The sequence below is a fragment of the Mycteria americana genome, chromosome 5 (genome assembly GCF_035582795.1).
Source record: "Mycteria americana isolate JAX WOST 10 ecotype Jacksonville Zoo and Gardens chromosome 5, USCA_MyAme_1.0, whole genome shotgun sequence".
NCBI classification, from domain to species: domain Eukaryota; kingdom Metazoa; phylum Chordata; class Aves; order Ciconiiformes; family Ciconiidae; genus Mycteria; species Mycteria americana.
Genome location: NC_134369.1, coordinates 54,173,603 through 54,200,455, shown reverse-complemented (window position 1 = coordinate 54,200,455; position 26,853 = coordinate 54,173,603). Strand labels below are relative to the sequence as shown.

The window sequence follows — 26,853 nt, the reverse complement described above, 5'->3', positions numbered from 1 at the left end:
CAGGTGTACTGGAAGAAAAAAGGATTCTTCAGAAGGCAGTTCAGAGAGGTGCTTTCTGTCTGTCTGGTGTAAATGGAGACATCTGAAACCATTTATTTTCAAGTGAAGTGGTATTTCATTTCATAGGCTTTTTAAATGGGAGCACAATACCATTAATTGTTTAATTGCTCTTGCTTACGAAGCATTTTTGTTCCCTTGTCTTTGCTTTTTCCCCTGCTTGAGAGAGTACATGGGAGTACATTCTATTACATGGAAAAAATGCCCCAAAGCTAAACCATTTACACTCTTTTTCCCTGTGAGCGGGTGAAGAGTTCAGTCACGATTTGCTAGGACATCAGTTCAGTTGTATGCACTGTACCAAACATCTGCTGAACAAAAAATACTCCTAGCATGATCAGAATACAGGAATAAGCTTTCTAAGGCCTCCTGACTATACACTTACTTCAACACACCTAATCTTAAGCAAGAAACATTACCCAAGTAGAACACAAAATGTGCTTTGAAAGTTTTTAATGGAATTTAAAGTAAAACTTTTCTTACACAGACATTTTCTTCTTACAGTGTAAAAAAAATGTAAAATTGCTCAAACTTACAAACTTGGAAAATTAGAGACATTTCAAGTATGCAATCAACTTCATTTTATGAAAACAACGTGTATTAAAAGTTCAAAATGCATGAATTTTTCTAACATCCTGTGCCCCTGGTGGCTAATCTTCCTTTCCGCTACTGTCCAAAGGAGGCAAAGTTCAGTCCCAAGGTGTATCATAATCATTCACTGAGGGGAAAGAGAAAAACAATTCACGTCAGTAACAATCCTACCAGTCTGTAGAGATGATTTGAGAACTGATTTGCAGCCTACCCCTGTAGTGATGAAGACCTCTGCAGATGAGATTAGCTGGAGTGGAAAGGCTCAAGTGATTTGACTGTCTTTAAGACAGACCAGTGACTGCAGCTTTGGGAAGTTTGCTACCGGTTTATGAAATCATGGATAGATGACAGGAATGAGCTGTTCTGCCAGAAACACGCCGAGAAACATCTGAACATTTTGTGGAAAAGACAACTTGTACACAAGATAAAACAACGGTAAAGAAGAGCTGATGTTGGATTTTCAGCTTTATTCAAATAAAACTCGGTAAACACAACATGTCCGGGTCAGGATTCCAGTGACTCTGCCATATCCTTGCTGCAGGGCACTTGTTTTTCAGTGTTGCATCCCATTAGTTAATGTTTATACTACTAAAAACAAAACAGTACAGAGTTCTTTTAAAACGAAAGATGCCTATAACAGGTATGTTTCTTTATACATTGTTCATTGCACACACATTACTCCTGTGAGTAAAATTACATTTGTGACCTAAGTCACAACATACACTCTAAACCTAACCAAGAAAAATACTTTAAATTTTATCTCACCTGGTTTGAGTTCGAGTCCATTTCAAGGCATGGCGTGGAGGTACAGCAATAGTTGGATGGTAAAAAGTGCAGTCTGGTCTTGTACACTGGGTATTAAATCTACAATGCTAAAAATGAAAGCATTTCAGGAGAGGCTACTTAAAGCTGGCTGGCTGAACTCCTGAACAAGCTAACCCAGAACGTGTTACATGCAAATTTGTAATCCTGAATGACGTATCTGATAGATAACTGAATCAACAGCTACATAGACTAGTGCAATCAGTTCAACCCAATAACAGAGGGAAATCCTCTAATTAAGAGTTAGGTGCTCCAAAACTGCCACTGCACTGACTGTTCCTTTGCTTTTAAGGGTTTACAGAGTTTAGTTTCAATTGATCTGTGTGTACGAGTTAGGAGCGTGACACAGCATTATCTGAAAGACAGCAGAAAAGCCAGAGTATCTGGCTAACAGTATCTGGGAACAGAGTCCTGGGGACCCAGTGCATTTCAGCATTCTCAGGTCTTGAAAAAGCACTAAACTTACTGGCATAAGGACATGCAAGGACACAATTCTACAAACAGAAGTACCCAAGTTATAAACTCTTGTACTATGTAAATTACGTTAATATACTCCAAGGTAACTGGGCAATCTTTAAAGTTCTTGTATATTGCAGCACATCTGAGGGAAGAGTCAAGAGTCTGAAACTTATTCCTTCCATACAGGCTTGTGCTGCTTAAACTATGACAAGGCTACAAGATGTCCTCCTCCTCTGCCCCCAGCATCCTGGCTGGGCAGATCTTTGACAAGGGCTCTGGCTGTCTGCCTGCTTGAAACTCCCCAGAAGCACCTGGTAGAAAGAACTGCTTTTGCATATTCTGTTTCTGAGCTAAAGTTAAAATCCAAAAAGTAAAAGCAAAAAATGTTAAATGCTAGTGACATTGCCTGACTCCAAGTAACATATTTCAAGTATCTTTCTAGCAAGGAAGGGAAGAGATAGGAGATAACTCTTACTTTTGGGTGGTAAAATGGACATTCCATTTTCTTACAAGCAGGAAAAAACTTGCACAGCGGACTGCTGGAAGATATAGACGGCGTGGGTAATGGTGCTAACAGTAGAAAAGAAAAGAACAGGAAGTGAGCCTGGATCAGAATAAACTGCTTTTTTAATATAGTTCCACACAAACTTAAATATATCAATCCTTCTGCAAAAAATTACATTTTATAATACACCAAAGTTCTGCAAGAAATATGGGAAGCATATCACAACACACTAAGTGGATCTCATCCTGGGGTAGAACAAGACTATCGGGTAATCATTAGTCTCGGTTCTTCACCATTTCAGGACAGAAGGTACCATGGTCATGGCAATGATTGCAACAAATTAAGCAGAGATTCTGGTAGGCAGAGACATTCTGCCTACCAGAAATTAAAATTTAGACAGCAGCAAGCCTGTTAGAGTTTAAGCTAACCGGACTGAAAAGCACAGGCACTGCATTTTCCAGGAACACACAGGAGCTGCTGGAATTGATACAGGAGATAAGCACATTGTACTCTGCCTTCTGGCAAAGTAACAAAACTGCATCGTACTAGGACTAAGGGCTAAACGACTTCCTAAAGATCATGACTTCAGTGGAGTAAAGGCCCTCCACCTTGGCACTGCTCAAAGGCTCAGGAATACCAGCCTGTAATCCAAACACAGCTATTGCCTTCACTGGGTAACCTCATCCCTGAAAGCCATCTCATCATTACATAAAGTTAACCCCTACAGTGTCATTAAAAAAAAAAAAGTGTTCCTACAAAGACAGAAAGCTCTGTTTTCAATTTGTGTCACAAGCTCTTGGTACAACATGTATCCAATGTAAGAAACAAATTTGAGTAAAACTGCAATGCTGGCTAATCCCTCCAGAGGAAGGGGCTGCTTGTGCAAGTCACCACTTTGGCCTTGCATAGATTTCATACGGACTCTTGCATAAAAGCGTCCAGGGATTTTTCTGATAACAGTTTTTGCAGTAACACTGGATTATTATTCTTCATCTAGCATTAAGAGTTGAAAGAACATTAAGTCAAATCAAGCAAAAAATTACTGTTTCACCACTGTCAGTTTCTGCTTCCAAATACACTGTTTTCCCTTCAGCACTTTCATTTAAAGCTCAGAAAAACAAGAGGCGCTCACCTGGTTTCGGAGGTGGATGGGGGGTTCGTCGACTGGCATGAGTGTAAGGACAGTCTGGCTTAGTGCACTTTGCATCGTATTTACAGTTTGGATGGATGAACAAGCATTTGTCAGCAAATTTGCAGTTAGGAAAAACTCTGAGGGAAAAGAAATTAAGTCGTAAGTCCATACTCGGAGCAAAATCCCCAAGCAGCTGTTGCGCACGAAAGCCAGAATATCACAGAAAGCCAGAACTACAACAGGGCTTGCCCACGTGTGTTAGTTACTTCCAAAGCAGGGCATGTGGGTGCAGTGTACTAGCCATACACGAACAGATCTGTATTCATTTTCCCTGTGGACACTCTGTACATGCAGTAAATAACTACCTCACACTCGGTGGAGTTTGGTAGCAAGCTACTTAGTGCAAGCTAAGACACATTATTCTCAGTGTGCAATGCAGAGCAGCGAAGGCCCTGTGAATTCAGACCTTTGCACAGAGGGGCACAGAACTAACTAGGTAATATGGTTCATATACTGAAGAGAAAGTGTTATTTTAAATTTAGTTATGTTGGATTTTAAAAGAAAATTCAAATGTCTGAGTAAATGAAGCTACCCAATCTGGTAACGTTTATCTTGAAACAGAAATTATTTTTCTAGACTGTTGCTGGTTGTGGAAGAGAAGGCAAAGGTACAGCACACATTCAAGAATTAGCCTTTGCTTTCAACTAAAAAATTACTACATTTCCATGTAATGGTACCCTACCGTGTTCAAAAGCATTTTGACAGCTAGGAGAAGAGTGCCTCTTGTTTTAAGAAGACACCAATTCCCACATCTCTAAGCAACGCAGAAACACCAGCCTGTATGCTAAACTAAGCTTTCTTCTGCATGCGCACAGCTGTGGCTCTACTTATTAAAACCATCACTGTATTCTGACACATGGTAGATGGGAGGAAAACAGAAGAAATTACAGTGTAATAATCTAGCTGCGATCCCTACCCTAACAGACTTACACTGCCTTGGAATATTTACCAACACAGAAGGGAAATTTGTAGCACTGAAATAAAAATAAAAATAACAGGTCAAGCGGATGAGCTTTGCACTACTCACTTGCAAGGTAGTGTGGGGTGATGGTACACACATTCATCTCCATTTTTACAGGCAGGCCAGTACTTGCAGCGCTCAAGCACCTTCTCCTGTTTTTGCAGCACATTTAACTGTTCCATATCCACTAGGAAGGCAAGAAAAAAGAAAAACAACCAAGCTGGGACCTTTATGATTCTATATGCAATTTGGCTTACACAATATAGCATAATTGAAATTCACAGTATTTCCTATTCACTTTCTCCTTTTAACCCAATTCTTGATAAGCCTCTATTAATCAAAAAAGTCGTGACAGTAAAGATTTATGTACAATCATATTATCTGAAGAAAATTTCCAAAACTACAAAGTGAAAGAAGTCATAATATTGGACTGACAGCTGCCTTTTGATGATAAAACATCAAACTTGCACTGTTTACAAGCAAAATAAATTAATTTTCTTCATAAATCCAAACTGAGGTGTGAAAGTCAAACAGACCACATCTTGATCAGACAAGACAAGATTCTTCAGCTGAACCTTAGTTACAACTGTTCTGCTGAGCCATGTGTTAATAATAGCTGTGCTTCCTTTCTCCAAGATATTTTTGGCCTAGAAAATTATTTCAAGAGATAAAGTAAAAAATCAATTTTTACACTAATCAGATACGATTTATTAGTATGGGGACACACACTGAAAAAGAACCACTTTCAGGTAATTTGCTCAGACAGATACCACATTCACTTCAGTTACCTCACTTCAGACTCCAATCCAAAAAGTATTTTAAGAAATTCCAAGCTGAAACATTCAATATCTTCACTACTCTTACAGGAACCTGAGACTTTGACTTTCTCCTATTTAACATTATTTCTAAAACCTCATTCTGCAAATTCAGGCAATTAAGCATATACCTTCACTGTTGTCTTATTTTCCCAAATCTGCCTGAACCTTTGGCTTTTAAAGGCTTTCCAAGACTGCTAGATTTATCTCTTTAACCTCACTAGTGACACACTTGCTCCAGCTTCATTCCACCCTCAGCCTCATTTATGCCTTCTCCTTGCAATGCACCGAAGCCCAATAATGCTATCCTATCGTAAAACCACATCGCTTGTACAAATCACTTCCACACTGACCCGATTCTGTGTGAACTTTAGTCACACCCGTGCTACTTCTGGCTAACATAGCTAATCAAGTAAGAATCCCTAATAGAGATATAACTATATCAGTGACACCCTCCTGTACCAAAGAGCTTTAGTAAGGAGTATGAAGGAGATTACGCTAGTAAAAGCACAGATTTGCAAGGGTCGTACTCTAATATATATTTCATTGTACTAGTAAAAGTGTGCCAATGGATATATAACATTCCTTTCTTCTTTAAGGCTGCCTGATATGAGTAGTACTTCTGAAGCCAGTGGGACTGAAAGGACATGGACTTAAAAGATTTTTTGCTTTTCCCCCATGGTTCTCTCATAATTGCATTATACATTGACAGCTGCATCCATGAAATTTAAGTTCTCTGTATAGCATCAAATACTATTCTTTATTTAGTTCAGAAAATTTGGGTGCACTGCTATTATGGAAAATAAAGGTCTTTTCATAAGAAAACTAAAAAAAAAAAATGAATCCAAGCATGACCTTAAGGCAAGTACTCAACATGTCTATGACAAAACAATATCCTCTATATTTTTCATCACCGTTTCAGCATTCTAAACAATTCAAACATAGGCTTCAGCAAGCAATTTCCCACATGAGTCAAAAGGTATCCTGAATATATAATGTTCAAGTAAAATCATACACTGTTTAAGTTCTGCTTTCAGAGACTCTAGCAACTTGACTCTACCAACACCTTATACTTAATGGGCTCCTTTTGATATCACAAATCTAGACAGAAACATTAACACCAAATGATTTATTTTTTAAAGTTCAAGGCATGGCAAAACGTTCGTCATAAAATCTCTTGTCCATCAGCACGGGGACAAATGATAACGGGTCAACAAGAAGTGCAGATTTCTGGCAATGAGGACAAACTACATTTTCAAAAGAAAAAAACAAGTTTCACCAGTACTGAGATGTGTGGAGAATTACCTATGTGCTGTATTGCTCTAGTTTATCAAGATAAGGGCTTCCAAAGATATGACTCCACTGAACTACCACATTTCATTTGCCTAAAGAATGTTCTAATTTCAGGAATAAACACCATCATTTTGATTTCTTAAGAATTATATATCCGAGAGTTCTATCCACAATCAAACCACCACATTAATGTTAGATCCTGTTTGTAAGCATAATTACCATCACAGCTCTCTAGCTGCCTGGTTACAATTTGCATCTGCTGTGCTCGAAGGCCTTTTAATCCTTTGCTGGCACACATATTTTGGGTAACTGGCTTTAATCCTTCAGTTATACACATATCTTCCTCTTCTTGATCAGAAAGGTACCCTGGTGGGCTGGGCACGCCATCCAGTGTCACGATGAACTTGGGGCTAGCAGGTTTCTCTGGCTGTGCAAGCTGGTCTCTATCAAACAAAGAAAAGTAGTAAAAATTGATTTTTCTGACTCCAGAGGTTTGAGTAAAAGTGAGTTGCACTAGTAGCTAAAAGTAGTACAACCTAATCTATGGAGAGTCACGCAGTAACAAACCTTCTTTTAATACTACTAATAATATACTCCAATTAACAGTTTGCCTTCCAGTCTCTCTGAAGCACTAATAAGAAATACAGCTTTCAATGGCATACAACAGAGAATTTGGCAGATACCTTTCAGTTTGTTGCATTCTGCTCAACAGATAGATCCAAAAGTTCACTTACGGACACAGTTAAATAAAGGAAAGTCATTAATCTTTTGAGGAATTTACAGTTTTGAGACAAAAAAGTGAGGGTAAATACCATTCTTGGAATCACGAACCTTTTAACACACAAAACGGGTGTCTCCTCAAAAATACTGAACAGCACATTATGAAACAGTGGGTGTAAAAGTTTTTAGGGCTAGGAAGAGAGAATTGAAATACTGACACTGAGAACTTTGATGCTCAGCCTGATCGAAAGATCAGTCTGGCCTAGTATCCCCTATCTGATAGTAGTCAACATGGATAAAAGAAGCAATATATAAAAACAGGGGACGCATGCATTTCTCCACTCTTCCACTGTCCCACCCATTTCACCCAAGGGACTTCCTGAACAGCATGTGATTCTAAATATTTGGAAATGCACTATGGAGTTCTTACTCTGACAAACAGTGATAGTATAAACTTTGTTTCTCTATGAAATTAGGCTAAAAGCAACTACAGTGTAGAATGCCTTTAAGAAGAGAGAAAAACAACACATTAAAAACATCACTAGCCAGAATTTTAAAGTTCAAGCAGTCATAAACTGATCTATTCACACGCAAAAATTTACCACTCTCCTGTAGCACAGTCACAGTTTTCAACCGTGACATTGCTAGGTTATACTTTTCGGTTTGTTTGTTCATTGTTGGTTTTATTTTTAATTAACACAGGCTGTTTAAAGCCACTCATGGAAAGGAAACATTAACAGTTTCTCAAGCACAGCAGCCCACAGTGATGAAGTACATCACATTGTTCTCAGTGGTTCTTAACTCTAACAGGTAAGAGACATAAAACTGTTCAGTAGCAGGAACTATCAAGGCCTTTAACAAGTTAAGAAAATGACTGTGCACTGGCCATTGTTCCTTTGGGGAAATGAAAACACACCCACAACACATCACTTGAAGCTGACATGAACTTTAAACTTCTCTTGGCCAAACTCACCAGTAAGGAGCCTTAAATCACTCGTTCCACATGCCACTTAACTGTTTGTTGGCTTATGGGTATTGAGCTACCTGCATGCAGAACATGCTGTCTTCCCTCCAGCACTGAGAGCTCACGATCCACCATACTCAATATTGTGTTAAAAGACATTTCTTAAGAAATGTAATCTCAGCGTGAATGAGGTGTAAAACTAGAGGCAATTTAAGCAAAATTATTACTTAACTAAGATTTCAGAAATCAGAGCAGCTATGACAAAAAAGAGCAGTGCTTTTCAGTTCCTTCTTTCTTGCAAATCAAAGACATGCTCAAGCTACAGTTGACCCTGGGAATTACTGTCAATTTAGAAGGATTTCTGGGAGTTTTTTTGCCCCTGCTTTTTTAAATCTGCTATTCAATGTCAGTCCATTTTCCATGATGTCACAGATCCTGACTGGACTGACAAAGCCCAAGTATGACTGAATGATTCCATCTAAACCACAAACAAGCATTCTATTAACAGTCCTAAAAGTAATAACTTTTTACCGTGTCTGTATTAGACGTCCCGAGAGTACTCGTATTGCCTCTGTAGCCCTCTTTCCCAATTGCTGATTCTGCGGCAGTATTTCCTCAGATAACTTGGGCTTCTTCAGGATAAATGACCTTGTATCTGTATGGACCATAGATTCTGTATCATAGTAATCTGAATTGGAAGAAAAATTACATAGAAAAGAGAAAAAAATAAGGTTGTAGTTGTACTCTTAACTTATAGCATATTTTGTAATATCAATTTACATGGCTGATAAGCTAATTTTATTTTAATTTCTTACTAGTAGCTTCCAGAAAACATTTTTACTTCCTTGCTTATTCCAGAGAAGTGGATCAACAGGAGCCATAGGCCATATTAGGCCAGACCAGGAAACTTTGTTACTGGAATGGCTGTGCCAAAACAGCACTGAAGGGCGTCCACACACCCCCAAAATCTCTTAGGCGTTAAATACCTACTGATGTAACACTTTTATTCCTTAGAAATGTAGAAACTAGAAAATACTAGAAATCAGTATAATTAATTGAAAAGGAAGTTATATTTTAACATTCACTGACCAGTAGTGTTCAATTTGAAAACTAGCAATTTTTATTTAGGAATAAAAAATCACAAGACTTAACCTTGAGTCACTTGCAAGGTATCTTCAATCACAGGATCAGTCTGGAGCCGAGATGAGAGCTCCTTTTGTTCAGCTCCTAAAAAAAACAGTAATTAGAAGCATATTGTACTGCATGTCAAAAGGAAACTACAGATTAAAGACCTGAAGCATACTCTTCTAATTCCTTTGATTAAAAAAAAAAAAAAAAAAAACAACAAAAACCTCCACAATTCTAACAAAAAGAAGCCATTCTCATTGTTATGAACCCCTTTCTCATTGTTTCGGAAACAGTAACAAGTTTTCTCCAGCCAGATGGCATGGCAAAATCTAAATACTGAAAGACTCTAGTCTTTCCCATAATCATTGCTCAGTACAAACTAGGTCTGTGAGTATGGCAGCTTATAAAGACCAAGTTCTTCCTCCTCGTTTGTAGAAGTGTTGACTATTCAGAGAACACACACACAGGAAGCAGCTAACTACAAGGGACTACTTTATGGTCTTCTTAAAAGAGGTGAAACAAATCAGAGTAGCACTGTTCTACATTTGACTTACGGTTTGAAAAATTTATTTTGCTTTCTGTACGTTTGCTAAGCAAGCTGTCATTTCCATTTCAATGGCAAAAGAGCAAAAATATTTAGCATAAATCTTTTCTGTACATTAATTTAGAGACTGATAAAGCTTCTTCTTACATACTTTACAGGTACAATTTTAACTATTTTATGTTGGCAGAAAGATTCCAAATGCATTTATATGAGAAATGAGAGACTGAAAAAATATTTTTTTCTTTAATAATGAATGTTTACCATTCCTTAACAGTGACTGTGAGCTGATGTAACAAAGATCTTACTCCAACCAAATTTTACTCAACAATCTAAACACTTAGCAAGAGTAAACTAACTTCTTCTTACAGAAGTGTCTTTCCACCGTCTTACTTCTATGATTCCTTGTAACTAACACAGACACACACACACTTCTTCTTTGTAACAAAATCATGCTGAAAAGACACTTTGATTGCCTTTAAATGTTATGCCATTTTTCTTCAGGAGTTTCCTAACAGAAGTAAAAACAAAGCTTACTGTTCACACAGTTATCCTGGTATCAGCTGTCCTGTAACAGCGAATATAGTACTCAAATATTTACACACACACACAAAAACCCAACCCATTAGAACTATTTGTGTGGTAACAATATGTCAGAAAGAATCTTTTAATACTTCATATGCTGCAAAATTATTCCAAATGTAGAGTATGGTCACTCTCTCACATAAGCTTCGTGACAGAATTACTCCTACAAGATATTAAGGAAAAAATGCAAAGGATGGGAAAAGAGAAGTTATCCCAATATAAATGGATACATTTGCTTATTGCATTTGCTTATGCAAAATTATTCTTCAGTGATATACCAGAATGCTATACCACCCTTTGCTTACTGATTAATTCCTCTGATGGGTGGGTGGAGGACTGGGTGGGTGGGTGTGTATATATGCATATATGTATGTATGTATCTTACAGCCATGGTTTAGAAAGCTTCTTGATTTTCAGGGCATTTCCACATGCAACTTTGGCTGCTGACTTAAAAATTACAAGCATTTCTTTGCTCTGCTCTGCTCAGCCTGTTGTAAAGTGACATTCCCTGATACAAATTTTAAAAGAACATTATCAGATGACCTTGAATTCCTTCAACTGTCTGCTCCTTCGGCTCTTCTACTTGAAGCTGAGAACTCAGAGCAGGCAGTCTGTTTTGCACATGGATTACTTCTAACTGAGATTCTTCTGGGCTAATTCGAGTTCTTGGTGCAACTGGAACAGTCTGTTTCTGTGGAACTTTAAATAAAGAGACAATGGTAAATCATTTACATACAACCCAATCACACAACAGTATTATTTTTACATATGGTCCTAAAATAACTCTAATAAATTCTTACACACACACACACAAAATCCCAAGCATGTGTCTCCACAAAAATCATCTTTAGCCACCTGTAAAATTCTTAGTGTGAAAGCACATTTGTGCATGTGCATAGAGCACTCTATGAGTGGCACCTCAGAACATCTACTCATATGACAAAACAGCATAAGGATTAGTGACATCAGCAAAGTATTCATTCATCCACTTCTACACATAATTAACTTGGTACTTTCTCATGGTATTGAAATTACTTTTCATTCCACCTTTCATATAAACAATCATGGATTATCAATGTGTACTTTTCATACAGTGCCAGCTACCCTGTGCTAAGGTGCTTGCAAACAGAATATAAAACTTGATGACAGCAGAATCATAGAATCGTTTAGGTTGGAAAAGACCTTTAAGATCATCAAATCCAACCGTTAACCTAACACTGCCTAGTCCACCACTAAACCATGTCCCTCATCTACACATCTTTTAAATACCTCCAGGGATGGTGACTCAACCACTTCCCTGGGCAGCCTGTTCCAATGCCTGACAACCCTTTCAGTGAAGAAAAATTTCCTAATATCCAATCAAAGCTTCCCCTGGCGCAACCTGAGGCTGTTTCCTCTTGTCCTGTGGCTTGTTACTTGGGAAAAGAGACTGACACCCACCTCACTACAACCTCCTTTCAGATAGTTGTAGGCCTCCTTTCAGACAGTTATAGCATGGAATTTGGGGGTAGCAGGATGACAGGTTGACTTCTTTACTTGGCTTCTGCTAAGACCATCAGAACTGGTTGTGAAAAGCTAAGCATATTCTTCCCTTGGCTGAATATCACATCAGCACTCAACTTCTGACACATACAAGTAAAAGGTACTGCTCAGTACTGGATTTATCATTTACGATCTTACCATTTTGTTTTACCTATATATTTCAAATTAGTTTATTTCGATATTCCATTCAAAATACTTTAAAAAAATACATGAAATATTAACTCTGACATGGAAGAACCTGCATGGTACTTCAGATAAAATTCACAAATTCACCTCTGTATTAAAATTCACCTCTGTATTAAACCACAAAGTGGTGCTTTTTGGTCTGTCCACTGAAATATTCTCATGTTGGTAAGCCAAACTACAAGATCACCACTATTAAAAATCAATAGTTTTAATTAATTTTAAAATTTTCTGACTATGTTCTATTTCCTGCCATATTGCTATGTACACAGGAAAGAGCTTCCTACATCACCTCAAAGTACTGTTCCCTGTGTTGCTGCTTTTTCCACCATAAACACTCCTTGCTGGATAACTGGCATCAGAACGTAGGAGTATCTGTGCTCCCACCTCTTTTCTTAACAAACTGTTCATTCTGCTTAACATCTAGAATGAAGACAAGCTCTTAATGCTTGGGAGGCACTTACATTATTTGCTATTAATGAAGAAGATAATTTCCTTTTAGAAGTTCATTTACTGTATGAAATATATTTTGTAAGTAGTCAAGCAATTCAATAGTTTACTAGAACTATTATTAGTTAATTTGTCTTCAATTCTAAGTTTGGAAACAATCTTTATTAGTCATCCATCAATTTTTAAAACCAGCTCACTCTATATCCCACTTCTAACATGCACAGACATCTCCTCCAATTCATGAGCCTTTGAACACAGAAAACTCCATACACATTTCATGCCTTTAGATCTACTTATCAGCACCTGTGCAACCTTGAAAATACAAGTAACAACGAGAAGACAGGGAAGAAGTTCACAATGACCATTTTGTAAATATGTTAATGTAGAAGGAAGATAGGGGTTTCTTACAGTTAGTTTGCAGGTTTTGAGAGACAGCAGGCAAGAGATTTTGGATAGCTTTCAGTCTTGCTCCAGATGGCATAAAAGTCACGGTTTAAGTAGTTTAGTGAATGTTGCCTCCCTGGCAATGCGCAATGCTTCCTGCTGACAACACTAGATTTATTACTACCCAATGAAATGAAAGCACATAGGTAACAGTTGGATTTGCCCTTCTTCAGCAGAAGTTTCTCCTAACTAGGAGAACTGAATGCCTGCACACAGGCAACTGCTCAGTTGTTGTATCAACTGCAACTCAATACCTAAAACCACTGAACTAAAATTGCAGCCTCACTGTTTAAAGACAATATATGCTGATATATCAATCAGTATGTTGCTTGTTATTTTGCACTTCTGTTACCTATATCCAGTGCATTTTGATTTTTTGCTGTTTGGCTTTTTTCTCCTCCTCTCTCAGAAAGAAGGAAGAGAGTGCAGAAAGGGAAAAAAGAGCAACCAATTAGATCAAACAACCTGCCTAATACTGAACACTTTCTCCTTGGCAACTATTAACTTCAGAAAACTTCTGGCACTTCCATTTTGTCTCTATGCACTTTACAGACTTACTAGCTTGATTAATATATTTTAAACAACTCTTTCCTCTCTTGTTTATGCTTTCATAATTCATCACTGAAGATTAAAGTAATGTTCACAGGACATGGAAAATCCCTTATGTGTATCACTGACATGAGCTATTTAACATTCTGTTTTCTCTCTAAGTGCTATCTTTAGCTTGGATTTATAAAACAGAACTTGGAAATATTATAGCTTAGCACAAACAAAAATAATGCTAATTACCAGTGGAATAATTGGTTGTTTTTGTAACCGATTCCTGTGCTTCAGAGATTGCTTTCAGTATTAAATTCTTATTGGCCTGTTTTGAGGGTGGCAATGAAGGTCTAAGGGAGATAAAAAAAATAACGAATTGTACATGAATTGCAACAGAAACTGTATCCATGTTAAACACAGATATTTCAACAGGTCAACACAGTTATGCATAATACTGATAGAAAAAAATCATAATCTAAAAGCACTTTATCTATATTTGTTTTCATCTTGTTAATCTGTTCTCTGAGTAGATGGGGATCCACAAAATGCTCTCAAAAATGGAAGTCCAGAGGCGTGCTTTCACCTCGCAGCTTAAGCTGCTATAAAACCATGCTGCATCTGAAAGGCACAAACTCTGCCATTCATTTCCTCCCACCTCTGCCCCTCACATGCCTGTTGCTACATTTGTGTTGGCACTAGTAATTATGCAGCTGCCCCGGGGAGCAAGATCCAGCTGAAAACTTACTCTATCAAAAACATATTAGTTGTAAAAAAAAAAAAATGCTTTCTGTTTGTTTTTGAACATCAACAATAAGGAAGTTTAAATCAGACAAATGTGCTGTGGCGCTGAAGATAAATTCAATAAAGTGTATTAGCTTAAACCAAATCTTATACAAGCTAGCACTGTAGACTAGTAGAACCATCTCTTCCATAGTTTAAATGTTCTTTCTCTTATTGTTGAAAATCAGATACAAACCATTGAGGTACTTTGCCTAACACCTGGACATTCAGACAGAATTAGGGAGCAGGAAAAAAAAAGGAAAAACCTCTCAAATCTTTTGAAAAGTTAAAAACACCTTAAAGAACAAGTGATAATTGGTTTGAAAACTATTCCCGAAATAAAAACAAAGCAATTAAAACTCCTGGAAAATTAGTTTACAACATTACATACCTGGTCTGAAACATGCCAACATTAACAGTCTTTTGCCAGTAAACTTCCCAAATAGTGTAAAATTTCACATTCCATTGCAGCTTATGCACAATAATAAAAACGGGTTACAAAATCAGAGGAAAAAAGGGGGTATAAACAGACATGTCACCCACGGAGTTGTGGGATAGTACAAAAAAAATATAAAAATTACTTACTGAATTTTGTCTGCCAATTTTAAAAACTGCAAACAGTTTTCCCCAACTTTCACTTTCAAAGTTTTTGTTCATTAAATTCATTCTGGAAACCACACAGAATCACCGAGACCTTAAATACCTTCTTTCTGGCTTTGCAGGTACAGACACACTGCTGGAGATGCTTCCTGTTCGCAATCCATAGTCTTCCTCCTCCTCCTCATCTTCCCCATCATTACAGAACTTTTTCACTTTGACTACTGAGCTTACAACAGGCAACCGTCTCTTCCTGGAGCTTTCTTCCTACAACAAACAGAGCAGCCAAAACAATTAATTTAGCATAAAGCATGTATTAATAAGCCAGCAGAGAAAATATTGCAATTCTACCTATAGCCAGAAGATGGAGAACTTCCATTCAAGTTGCATGAGTCTAGATCTACTGTACTGTCGGCAGAAACAGGTGACAGCACTAGAGAATATGAAATGAGACATATTTACACCGAAACATCTCATTAAAAATGTAAGTGTAAATAACATTTAGAAAAGGAGAAGAAAAAAGTCTAAAGTACAGACAATTTATCCAACATCTACAGAAAAAGCAGGGTTTTCCAAAGAAATTCATACCACCCTTCAAGATGCACCTGTTGAAAGTCTGATAGAGAAGAGTGAAATCAGTATGAATTACTTTCTCCTCTGTATCAACTCTAATTTCAGATTAGTGTAAGGATTAATTTCTAGCAAGCTGACATATTCCAAAGGAGCTAATAGAGCTATGCAGAGCCAGGATGGTCCAGTTTAGGCAGTGCAAGGTCCTTGTTCTTGACATAGCCACTTACCACCACCACAGCGCAATTGGTACTAACAAATTTAAATGCTAGGCTGCATGAAAGCATAGGAGAAAGCACACGTCAATAATTCCTGTAGGAACCATCACTCAGCACTGAACTACACAGGAGCACAGCGAGGCATCCGGATGCCAGGTTTGTACACAGTACGCTTTAAATGATCCTATATCCTCCAAGGAGAAAGAAATATCCTAAGGGATGGACCTGGACCACACCGACACAGAAGACTGATACAGTAAAGAACCCAATACATACAGAAATGACCTTTGTAAAGGTAAAACTTCCCAAAGCACAAAAACTTGTCTAAGAGAAGGTAGAATACAGCAAAGGTCCACAGTTCTAAGAAACACTCCTGAAATAGCCCTCTTCTGGACATTATTCATGAAATAGTAATGGAGGAAAATTATCACAAGACCTTCTTCTAACATTTCCAAGGAGAGATGTGACTGTCATTCATCAATGACTTATGTACAGCCTTAAACAAATCACTATATTCTCATTCTCACTTCCCCATCTTGAAAAACAAAGACATCAGCACATATCTTTGTAAAGCATTCTAGATTTCTGAATAAAATTAATTGTCCTTTACACAGAACTAAATAGTAGCAAAGACAGAGAACTATATAAGCAGTAACAAACACAGATGCACTTGGAATACAAAGTATGTAAAATTTCTGCTTCATGACAACATTAGCAGCCATAACAATCTTCATTCCTCTCACAAAGGGCTCTTAGCTGATTCATAAGGATAGTCTTAAAACTATCAGCTAGGACTATCACCCTGCCTGGCTTAGTCTGGCCTCCAAAGTATGTAGGGCAGCAATCACCTTTTAGTTTGTCCTTGTACAACACCCATCCCAAAGAGTTCTTAAATGCCATGGTTCTAAATAGCATAATAATAATAATAATAATCCTAATAAGCAACATATCTGGGCTTTAGAGACTAATGTATATCTAGCACAGGTACAAATAAACAGCATCCAAAAAATACCGATTTACAGAACTATGTGAAGCTGGAGATTTACATAGCACTTATGGAAGATCATGCTGTTCCAATGATCTAGAGATCAAAATTATTATTTCTGATTCATCATGTGCATCATAACAATGTGCTAACCCATCATAACAATGTGCTAACCCAACTCAATATGGCATGAAGATGTACAAGCTAATTAACTCTGAGATGCAGCAACCTGTCAGGTGATGATGTTAAACTATGCAATCTCTTTTTATCAGTGGACCCAAAGAATGAAATCCCAAACCGACTGGTATCAGTGACAGAAGTCCTTCAATTTCTCTGAGGTCAAGATTTTACTGGAAGTGTACATAGCAATTTAGGTTCCTAGCAAGTGTAAAATATCGCAATAGTTTACATCATACTAACCTCACTGCCTACTTTATCAGCACTAAGTTTGGAGGTGGGTCTGTAACTTTCTGCTAAGCTGCCAAATGCTTCTGGATTGCACAGCTGGCCTGTTTCCAAAGACCTGCAGCTTTGCGTGTCTAACTGCCGGCTCCCCTGTAAGTTACCCTGCTGTGACAATCTGTGCACGTGTATGTTGCCATCTGCACTCCTGCTAGCTGGTGGTCGGTAGATTTCAGCAGAAGGACGAGAAGAACCGTAAGTTACAGTTACAATAGGTTTCTTCCGTGACAAAGGATTCTCCTGCACGAAGTTTAGGTCTTCATCAATTAGATCATCTGGTTCAGGTTTAATGTCAATTACAGCTTCAGAAGGTGACAATTCCCTCAAAGGCTTGACTGTAGATGTTAAGCGGGATGCAGAACCATCTTCACAAGACTGCCTGATAAAATAAGAAATTGCCAACTATTAACTCATCTGCAAATAGACTTCTGGAAAATGAGAACTGTCTTTTAAACAAAGCCAGCAGGGAAGAATCATTAAGATATAATTGTTTATAATAACTGATTGCTATTTTTAGTTTGGTTAATTAATCTAAGCCCATCTGTTGCTTAAAGAAATGGAACTGAATTCCTGATTTAACGTTTTTTATGCAACCAATTGTAGCAATGCTTTACTCTTCAAAATTACTTTGATCTTTCAAGTATCTGTGCTCTTCAGAATGACTACTACAGTCACACAACTACTAATGTCTGAACATGTGTTAGTAAGTAACCAGAAGCTTTACCGTGAAGCAGTGTTCCTTTGTTCCTGTGAGCTAGTTGAAACTCTTGAGTCATTTCTTTCAGTCCGAGTGCTGGAAACTGCAAGAGGTGGCAAGATATCCTCACGCCTCCTCTCATCACTCACACATGAACTGCTTTTGCTGGAAGGAAGGTTGCTCTCGAAGATATTAGATTCTGAAGATTTTACACTAGTTGGTTCTGTGGAGACAGGTACCTTTCATTTTTACATCAAAGCACAGCAATACAGATTTTGCAGTAACTGTAGCTAAGAAACTGCAAACAAGACATTGCGCAGATCTGAAAACACAAGCTTTCAGCTTGTTTCAGCTATTTCAGCTGAAAACATCAACCAGAAACACCCAGAAATAAATTCTGGACTCAGAAATAAACTCTTTATCTCAAAATATAAAGCAATATTCTGAAGAGTCAGGACCCAAAAGACCATATAAACTGAAAATTAACAAAACAGTCAGCTAAGATCTTTTTTGAAACTCTTTAGACACACAACACTACACAGAAGAGATAAACTTAACTTTCACTCAAAATTGATTCTCTACTTACCAGTAGTCACAGATCGCAGCTTATCCAAAACACCATGGAGCCTGAAATAGATGGGGGACAGGGAAGGAAGCAAAAGAGAAAAAGGAGAAATAAAAGAATTTAACTTACATTCAGAATAATAATCTTTCAGAAACCAACTGCCTTTCCCCCCCTATAACAAGCATCTCGTTTATCTAAGATTTCATTTTCCACCAGCTGATGTATGTTTAACCTCAAAAGGGAGGCTTTAAGTATCTTGCCTCCAGTGAGTCTTCATACATGCAGGTAGGCTATTCATCATATCATCTACTTGTAGCATTTAATTGGTTTACCTAATTAAAGCCAGTACTTTCCACTGTTTCACTAAAACTGATAGTGTGAGTTAAGTGTCTTCAAAAGGAGCGATTCAAAAAACCTAGGTTAGAAGCCTAAAATATAGCTGAAAATTTTACTTCGTATATGTAACTTTAATTACACAGCAAAGTTAAACATAATTGTAAATACAAACCTAAACAACATACAATTCACAGCACTTAACATACTCAGGATTCTTCCAGCATACTTTGTGTATACCAACAATATTCTTTGAGACATGTTGGTGAGCAAAACCATTTCAGCGAGGTACAAAATTTGCTGTTTGCCTGTGAAAAAGGCACCAAGCTGAAGTAATACAGGAAATCAAAAGGCTATAAAATAATGCTGTTTAAAAATAAACACACATTACAGTGAAAAGAAAGGAAAAAAAAAAAAGGAAAAAAAATCCCAACACTTACATACATATCCTACTTGGAATTCAAACCTGATCATGGACACCTCCATAATTTAGACTGAGTATTAGAAAGGAGTTAAGGAACAAAAACATTGAAAACTGGGAAAAGTAAGACTGCATGTAAGTATAAGGAAGGCTTCTCAAACCTCCTTGTGAGTTTTCACTAGAACACTCTTAAAAGTTTCGTCAGCTGAGCTCTGCTGATGCATATCAGTTTTCACACTGACCTCCAGGTAACTGTGACCTCACGCTTGGTTCAGACTAAGAAGCGTTGGCCAGCCAGCAGGACTGCCAGGTCTGCCACAGAATTGCTGTGAAACTTTTGCTAGATGACCCTGAATTACCAGCTACAGAGACAAACCAAGGAAGGCAGACCTTGTTGAGTATTGTCTTTAGCCAGAGACCCAATGCTTAAGAATGTAAACATTCTGGGTTGCCTTTAAAAGAAATAAAAGCATATAAACCTCCCAACTACAATGCTATTTAACTTTTTTCCACCACTCCTTTTACAGCTTATTGCATAGGTTTCATCTTGTCTTCTTTTCCATCATTCTTTTAACCAATACCTACTTCGTTACCTGATAAAGCACTCTGAAATTGAATTTGTATTTATAAGTGAATGTGGATACTGAATTGAGAATAAAAGACTCATTATATTTAGAATTTAAGCATGTATCAAAACCAGCAGGAGGTATAATATCTACATATAGTTGATATCCAGTTCTAAATATATATATATATAAAAAAATCTTGATTTCTCTTCCCTGCTGAAATTTGCTTTCTCTACATCTTTATTATTTTTTCAATAAAGTTTTAGTTTCATTTACAAAGCCATAGAAGTGTTTTCTGATACATATTATTGTGCTATTTCTTATTGCCATTATTATTACCCTCATCAACTTGTAAAAATCACTAATTTGTCTAAATGATTCCCAAAACTACTATAAGAAAGACAACTGCGTGACTTACTGATACAGCGAAACCCAAAAGTTTTGCCTAGGCAGACCACAAGAGGGAATTAAGAACATAAATGCCTGTGTACTTTTAAAAAAAAGGGATGCATGCTTAATTGCACTCCTTTCTTATATTTTTGACAAACGCTGGGAAAAAATTGAAAACTTTGAAAGCAAACTGAAATTACATCTATACAAGTAACACTGTCACATGGAAATCCATCAGTTTAAATGGTTAATACAGTGAATTGTAATAGCTGGAACTAATTTTCACTTTTTGTCAATGTTTATGGTTTCATAACATACCCAACTTCTAAAATGTTTCTCTCTGCTATTTAATAGCATAAAAGCTCCTAACCAAATAAAGTGGAACTTGACTAATCACATAGAAGAAATACTGGAAGTGAATGTAACCAGTATGAAAGTCAGTATGAAAACTCCAAGGGAAGCAAGCTGAAAAAGCAGAAAAAAGTGTAGTAATTCTCTAATATATACAAAACAAAATAACGTTCTGTAAAACTGTATTAGGTTAGAGACTCAGAAATAAGATTAACTTGAAAAAATACACAATTCTGAAAGCAAGAAAAATCTCTGGAGTGAAATATCTGTTTGGATGCTCTGAAACATGGAGTTAATTAAAGGTTTACACTGTAGTCAAATTCAGTATTAGAAAATGCATGAGAAATATAATGGCTAAGGCTGTCATGCAGCATAGCACAAATTAATCCACACTGTCAGGAGTTTAGAAAAGAGTTTGTCTGGTGCTAATTTGTCCTGCTCACAATAATTCTGGGGTTCTACTTTTGTTTTGTAGAGCTGAGTGGTGGTAATAAATAAACAGCCTGAGAGGTGGGAATACCTAAGGATTTGGTGCTAAGCCTTGTCAAAGACGGTATACAGAATTAGATCCACTGCTCATCTGTCCTGATATAGTAATTCCCATGCACAACAGCAATCTGAAGCACTATTAGCATAAAAGCAAAGAAGTTTGTCTTTGAAGAACTATTTTACATCTAACTACAGTGAATAACACTCTCATGCTCACAGTGGGCTTTGCAGGAATAATTTTTTTTAAGTCAACATATGGCCCTCACTTACCTGAGCATTTCACACTTCATTCAAAAATCTGACTGGACTTATGAGCAAACAAAGAATATAAGCCCCCCAGTCCTTTGCCACTTAATTATCACTGCAATAGCCTAACTGTTGACAGACTAAAAATAATTTACTTATTAGACCTGCAAAGTAAAAGTTTTGATTAATGTAAGTTACACAATGGGAATATAAGTAACTTCTTAAATTCTCAGGTTTCAGTTATAGAAAGCAGTCCTGATTACTGGTAAGAAGTATGACAAGTAGCTAACAAACATACCAGACAGTAAACCTGACAGTGTTGTTTCCAAGGAAAAGGGAAAGGTCTTCTGTCATCTGCTCCTGACTCTTCTTATTGGCCACCATAACCATAATATAATCAGGGAGCTCTTCATCTAATAGAAAGAGAAATATGTTGTTTGAAAGTATAATAAATCATAAAAGACATAGCAAACATCCTTAAACATGTAACCAGAATTTTTTTTTCCAGTTTACTATAATGACTCTGCAGGCAGAGGATTAGGTAAGCAAATTAACAAGACTTCCATTTCCTCTGAGGTTCAACACAAGTTTCAGCTATGAGTGAGGAATAAAAGATCGTCAACTTCACAAAAGCATAAGCTGAAGGTAAGATCAAAGTGTTTAAAAAGTGAGTATATAAAACACAAAAAGGACAAAATAAAAAAAAAGCCACCCTGCTGCCTATATCCTTTTACTTGAACACTAACAACCATCTACAATTTTCATAACTTCAAATATTGTCAAATATAGCACCTTATCCCAGTCAAATTTCCTTTAGTTTAGAAGGCCAAACAGATAAATATCCCCTTCTGATTTGTGATTCATTTAGAATCAAAACTGTATTAACTTCCAGATTTTCCACATACAAAAACAATGAACATCAGGCCTTTAAAAAAAAAACAAAAGCAACCCCAAGAGTCTGATTCTCTAACTCCCCAACGTATGCAATTTCATACACAGTGAGAAATCCCTTCCCCTGCTGGACTGCTCACACAGGGTACACCTACTCATCAGAATGGATAGGAAGGTACTCAGAATCTGACATTCATACATTAAGGGTTTGGGGAGTTTAGGGTTTGGGCTTTTTACTTTGGCCTAGCTCTGATCTACTCTGAAGGACTGAATGGTGCATATGTTGCTCGAGGGCATTAGGTATGCTTTTTGAGCACATATTTCAATTTAGTTTAATCAAACCCCTCATGCTCTCCAATACCACTCCATGACATGAACATAACAATAGTAAGTGAAGATAGTTGGGAAATCCACTTCAAATTGTGAATTTGAACCAAGGCACTAACATAGCCGTACTCATTTCATCAAGTTAAGTCTGTACACAACATTAAAAAGACCTAAAAAATGAAAAATCTTAAATAGAAATCAAAATACAAATCAAAGGAATGGCCTTTCTTCTATGCCTCTCTATGTACCTTGTAAATAATTCATCTGTACCCTAGACTACAGAAATAACATTCATACATTGTACCTGCACTCCACTATCACTATTCAAGTGTTCCAACATAACACATTCCTAGCCTAAACCCTAACTTTTTTTTGGTGTGGTTTTTTTAAATGTAAACTACAAGTTGCACAAGATGGATGGATACCCAGATCTAGGAATTCAGAATGAATTTTATTTTTTGGCCACGCTACTTTTAAACCTGATCAGCTCCTCAGGTGGTTCAACATGTGATAAAGTAAAGAAGATACTTTAAGTATAGATCAAAATATAAGTTAGCACAATTACCTGTAACAATAGAAGAAGGAAAGAAAGAAAGAAAACAACTACTGCTTCTCTCACTGACTGTGCTGGCTTATGCCAACTTAAAATTGTATGCCTTTTGAAAATTTTGATAGTTGATAAATATTTAACTATCTTTATTTTGCTTCACAGATATGAATTTTTCCTTTGCAAGTTCTACACAACAAATAAGTTTCATCACGTCTGGTTGTAGAAGACTTTTTGAAAGAAAAGAACTAGCAGTTACAGAAAGAAACAAAAGCATGGTTCTTGCTCACAGAGGCTAGAATAAGGGAGAACCGATTTTTACCAGTTACCTAAGAAGAAGAAATAGAGAGTTTTTGAAAAACATTACTTGGAAAGTTGTCCAAAATACTCTAGTCAAGAAAAGAAACCTGAAAAACGACAGAAATTTGGAACCAGTGGTTTAAAAACAAAAGAGAGGCCAAGTGAAGTCAGACTTGGCAATAAAGAATACAAAGTTATTTAAAGAAGTTCACAAGCTGACTGAGAAGAAAGTGCAGACATTGTATGCTGATCTTGGGAACTGCCTTCTGAATATAGAAGAAGAACAGAAAGAAAAGAAAAACAGAGAAAGAATAATCAGCCATAGTTGGAATCAAAGATTACTTGTATTCTACCAGCATCTTGGAATTAGAGATAAGAACGATTTTTTTCAGAATTGCAGGAAAAAGCAGACAAAGAATCAAGAACTGAGAAACTGAAACCTGGAATGACAGTAAAAAAACAAAAATGAGTTACTGAAAGATACAACTTTTGAGATGGTGAAAAAAGACAACCTTACAATGAAAAAATTCTAAACACGGTTCCTTGGCACCTGCGGAGTTCAGAACGTCAGCTCGCAGGTAACTCTCTTCTACGGAGTCAATACATTTTGATTCCACAGATACAATGGCCCCCTTTAAATAGGAAGTAAGATGAATTCAAGATCAAACTACAAACTTTGAACTTGGTCTTGCAACTCATGGCATCACTGAACTATGTTCTCAATTCCTTTCCTTCACCGGAAATCCAAGAAGTATCACAGACAAGAACGCAGTTGCAGGACTGAGGTATTCTGCTTCCAACAGAACACTGTGTTGTTATCAGCTTCTACTGCTGTAAAAACCAGCTGCTCTTAAGTGCAATATCCATTTTCCTGGATTCAGGAAGAAAACCCCACCAAACGCAGACATTCACACTGCTCACATCTCTCTCCTCACAATCCAAAATAAAATCTCACCCTGCCTCTAAGATTCAGTTACATATGTTTCATCAACATTAACTTAACATAGCTCTTAGTTTTTCCCTTAACAGTCAAACTCTTACATTTTGCATATTTGTCCTACATAATGTTTCTGACATGGCCTCTCCACCTCCTAAAACAGTCAGCCTATCTCTGTCTTATAGTAACATCCTTTCTCCTAATTTTCACAAACGGCTCGCCCTGAATTCAAAAGGCTGTTGAAAAGATGCCTAAGAAAGACTGACTCCATCTCAGAGTGGTCACAGGTAACTACTGTTATATTTGCAAGGATCTTACTTTCTGTTTCTCCTTGTGCTTCAAAGAAACTTCCTTAAATATTCACAGACACATCATTGTTTGTTTTTCTTTCAAATCCCTTGCCACCATTTCTCCTTGAAAGGGGAGACTGTTAGCCTTTTAGTTATTTCCTTTTAGTTCTTCATACATGGGTGTCCACGTACTGCCTCCTCTTATGCTTAGACTATACATATTTTGTGAAGTAAGTCTTTTCCTTTCATACTAGTCCAGCACTTCAGATAATTCATCTCATGCTTAAAGCCTCTGTATACAGTAACACAAGTAATAATAAGTAAATATGTTTTTCCATTAACTAGCTGGTTGTTTCCTATCTAACAACAATGAACCTAAAGATTGCTAAACACATGATAAAACTTACCAACATAAGCCCCCAGCTCCTGCAACTTTCCTTTTATAGCACCCTAAAAAATAATGAAATAGCATTTAAGGGATGGAGCAACAAAGTACTTCTAACTGCAAAACGGTGGGAGGCTTAGCAAAGTTTTCTCGTTACCTGTTTGAACACGTCGGTTTAACATGTTACTTTCCTATTCTCCACTGCTCATGATACAAATACTGTAACAGTGAGGGACTGACAGCAGAATAGCGAGAACTGGCAGGAATCTCACACTTTCTACCATAATTACAATATACCAGTTCCTGGTATATTGTATACCAGACAACCTCCAAGTCCCAGCTGTCCTTTTTTAAGCACAGACCATCCGGGCTCATAAGGTGCAAAGAAAACGAGTCCCGGATGCTTTGATAAAAGGTCATTCTGGGCTTAGCAAGGAAAAAAAACTGCCAGGATTTTCAACCTGTGATTGCTGAGTGGGAGCAGCTGACAAGCCCTGACGGTAACGGGGGCTCACACCAGAACACCCCGCTACGGCTGCTCCCTCTCCCAGGCAGCCCCCGGTTCCAGGCCTGCGTCCCAGGCGGGCCGCTGCAGGGCGAAAACTCCGGGGGAGAGATGGCTGCTGCCCTCCGGGGTACGGTAAGACCCCGACTCCGCTTCCCAAAACAATGACTCTCCTGTTCGTACCCCTCCCCGGGGAGCCCCGAGGCCGAAGGCCGCACGCCGCCGGGAGCTCCCGGTAACCCCGGCCCGGCCGAGGGTTCATCCCGCCGCTTCCTTCCGCCGGGGGAAGGGGGCTCGGCGGTGAAGGGCCCGTAGCGCCGCCGCCGCCCCCGCGTCTGAGGGGAGGCCGGAGAGAGCCCGGCGCCTCCGCCATCGGCTGGGCCCGCCCGCCACAAGCGGGGTCAGGCCCGTGCCGCGGGTGGTGAGGGAGCGACCCGGCTGCTTCTCTCTCACCCGGATCTTGCGGCTGATCTCGGTGCCGATCTCCATGGTCGCGCAGCCCCGGTCCCTTCCCGTCGCGCCGTGCCGTGCCCCCTCCCCTCCCACCGCGGCCTCCCGGCTCCGCTCCCGCCGCAGGCCGCGCCGGCTCTGGAGCGCCGCGCCGGAGAGTGCGCGGCCTCCGCCTGCGGCGCCCCCTGCCGGGCCGCGGCGGGGCCTCCGCGCCGCCCTCATGCCGGCCGCCTCGCCCCGCCTGCCCCGCCGCGGGGGTCCCCGCGGTGGGGCGGCGAGAGTGCGGTGAGGTGCGGCCTGGCAGGCGGCTGGGCGCTAACGTAGAGGTGAGAGGTGCCTGAGCTCGCTCTGACGCCCCTCAGCAACCCCCGTCTTCTCCCCGGGTCCTTCCTTGCCCCTTTCCCAGCAGCTGTCCCAGCCAGCTCCTTGGCGCACACCGAACTTAGTGCTCCGTATGTGCTGTAAGCACTCGGGCTCCGCAGCTGGCACAGGCCCGAGGGCGGCCTGGTGGGTCGGCGCACCCCTGAAGCGATGACCGCGGGGAGAAGGGGGACACGTAGCCCCAGCGGGGAGGCCGGCAGGCAGGGAGGCTCGGCCGCCCTGGGCCGTCCCTCACCGCACACCGCTTCTGAGCCCGCGGCTGCGGCCTGTTTTGCTCTGCAAGCACCAGGCAGCCGTGGCACCCTTAGGAGTCTGGCCCTAGAGTGAAGAAAATAAATGTATCTTCTAGCATATTTCTAAATAGTTGTGTGTCAGAGG

The 26,853-nt window shown here is 38.7% G+C and overlaps 1 protein-coding gene across 2 annotated transcripts; it reads right to left on the bottom strand.

Moving 5' to 3' along the window:
* Positions 1 to 513: 513 nt before the first annotated feature.
* On the bottom strand, positions 514 to 26,255 carry ZC3H14 (zinc finger CCCH-type containing 14). 2 transcript variants are annotated; one of them, XM_075503398.1, is made up of 17 exons: positions 26,098 to 26,255; positions 25,162 to 25,204; positions 21,761 to 21,875; positions 18,688 to 18,728; positions 18,129 to 18,324; positions 17,363 to 17,783; positions 15,276 to 15,436; positions 14,042 to 14,142; positions 11,177 to 11,332; positions 9,532 to 9,606; positions 8,911 to 9,067; positions 6,915 to 7,138; positions 4,654 to 4,774; positions 3,567 to 3,703; positions 2,405 to 2,499; positions 1,414 to 1,520; positions 514 to 775 (listed from the first exon to the last, which is right to left on the bottom strand). In XM_075503398.1, exons 1-17 carry the CDS (start codon positions 26,131 to 26,133, stop codon positions 769 to 771), a joined length of 2,193 nt encoding a protein of 730 aa, XP_075359513.1. In that variant the 5' UTR covers positions 26,134 to 26,255; the 3' UTR covers positions 514 to 768. The 2 variants fall into 2 exon arrangements, with proteins under 2 accessions (XP_075359513.1, XP_075359514.1); XM_075503399.1 differs by lacking the exon at positions 25,162 to 25,204 and having other exon boundaries at positions 515 to 775; positions 26,098 to 26,210.
* Between the last annotated feature and the right edge of the window lie 598 nt (positions 26,256 to 26,853).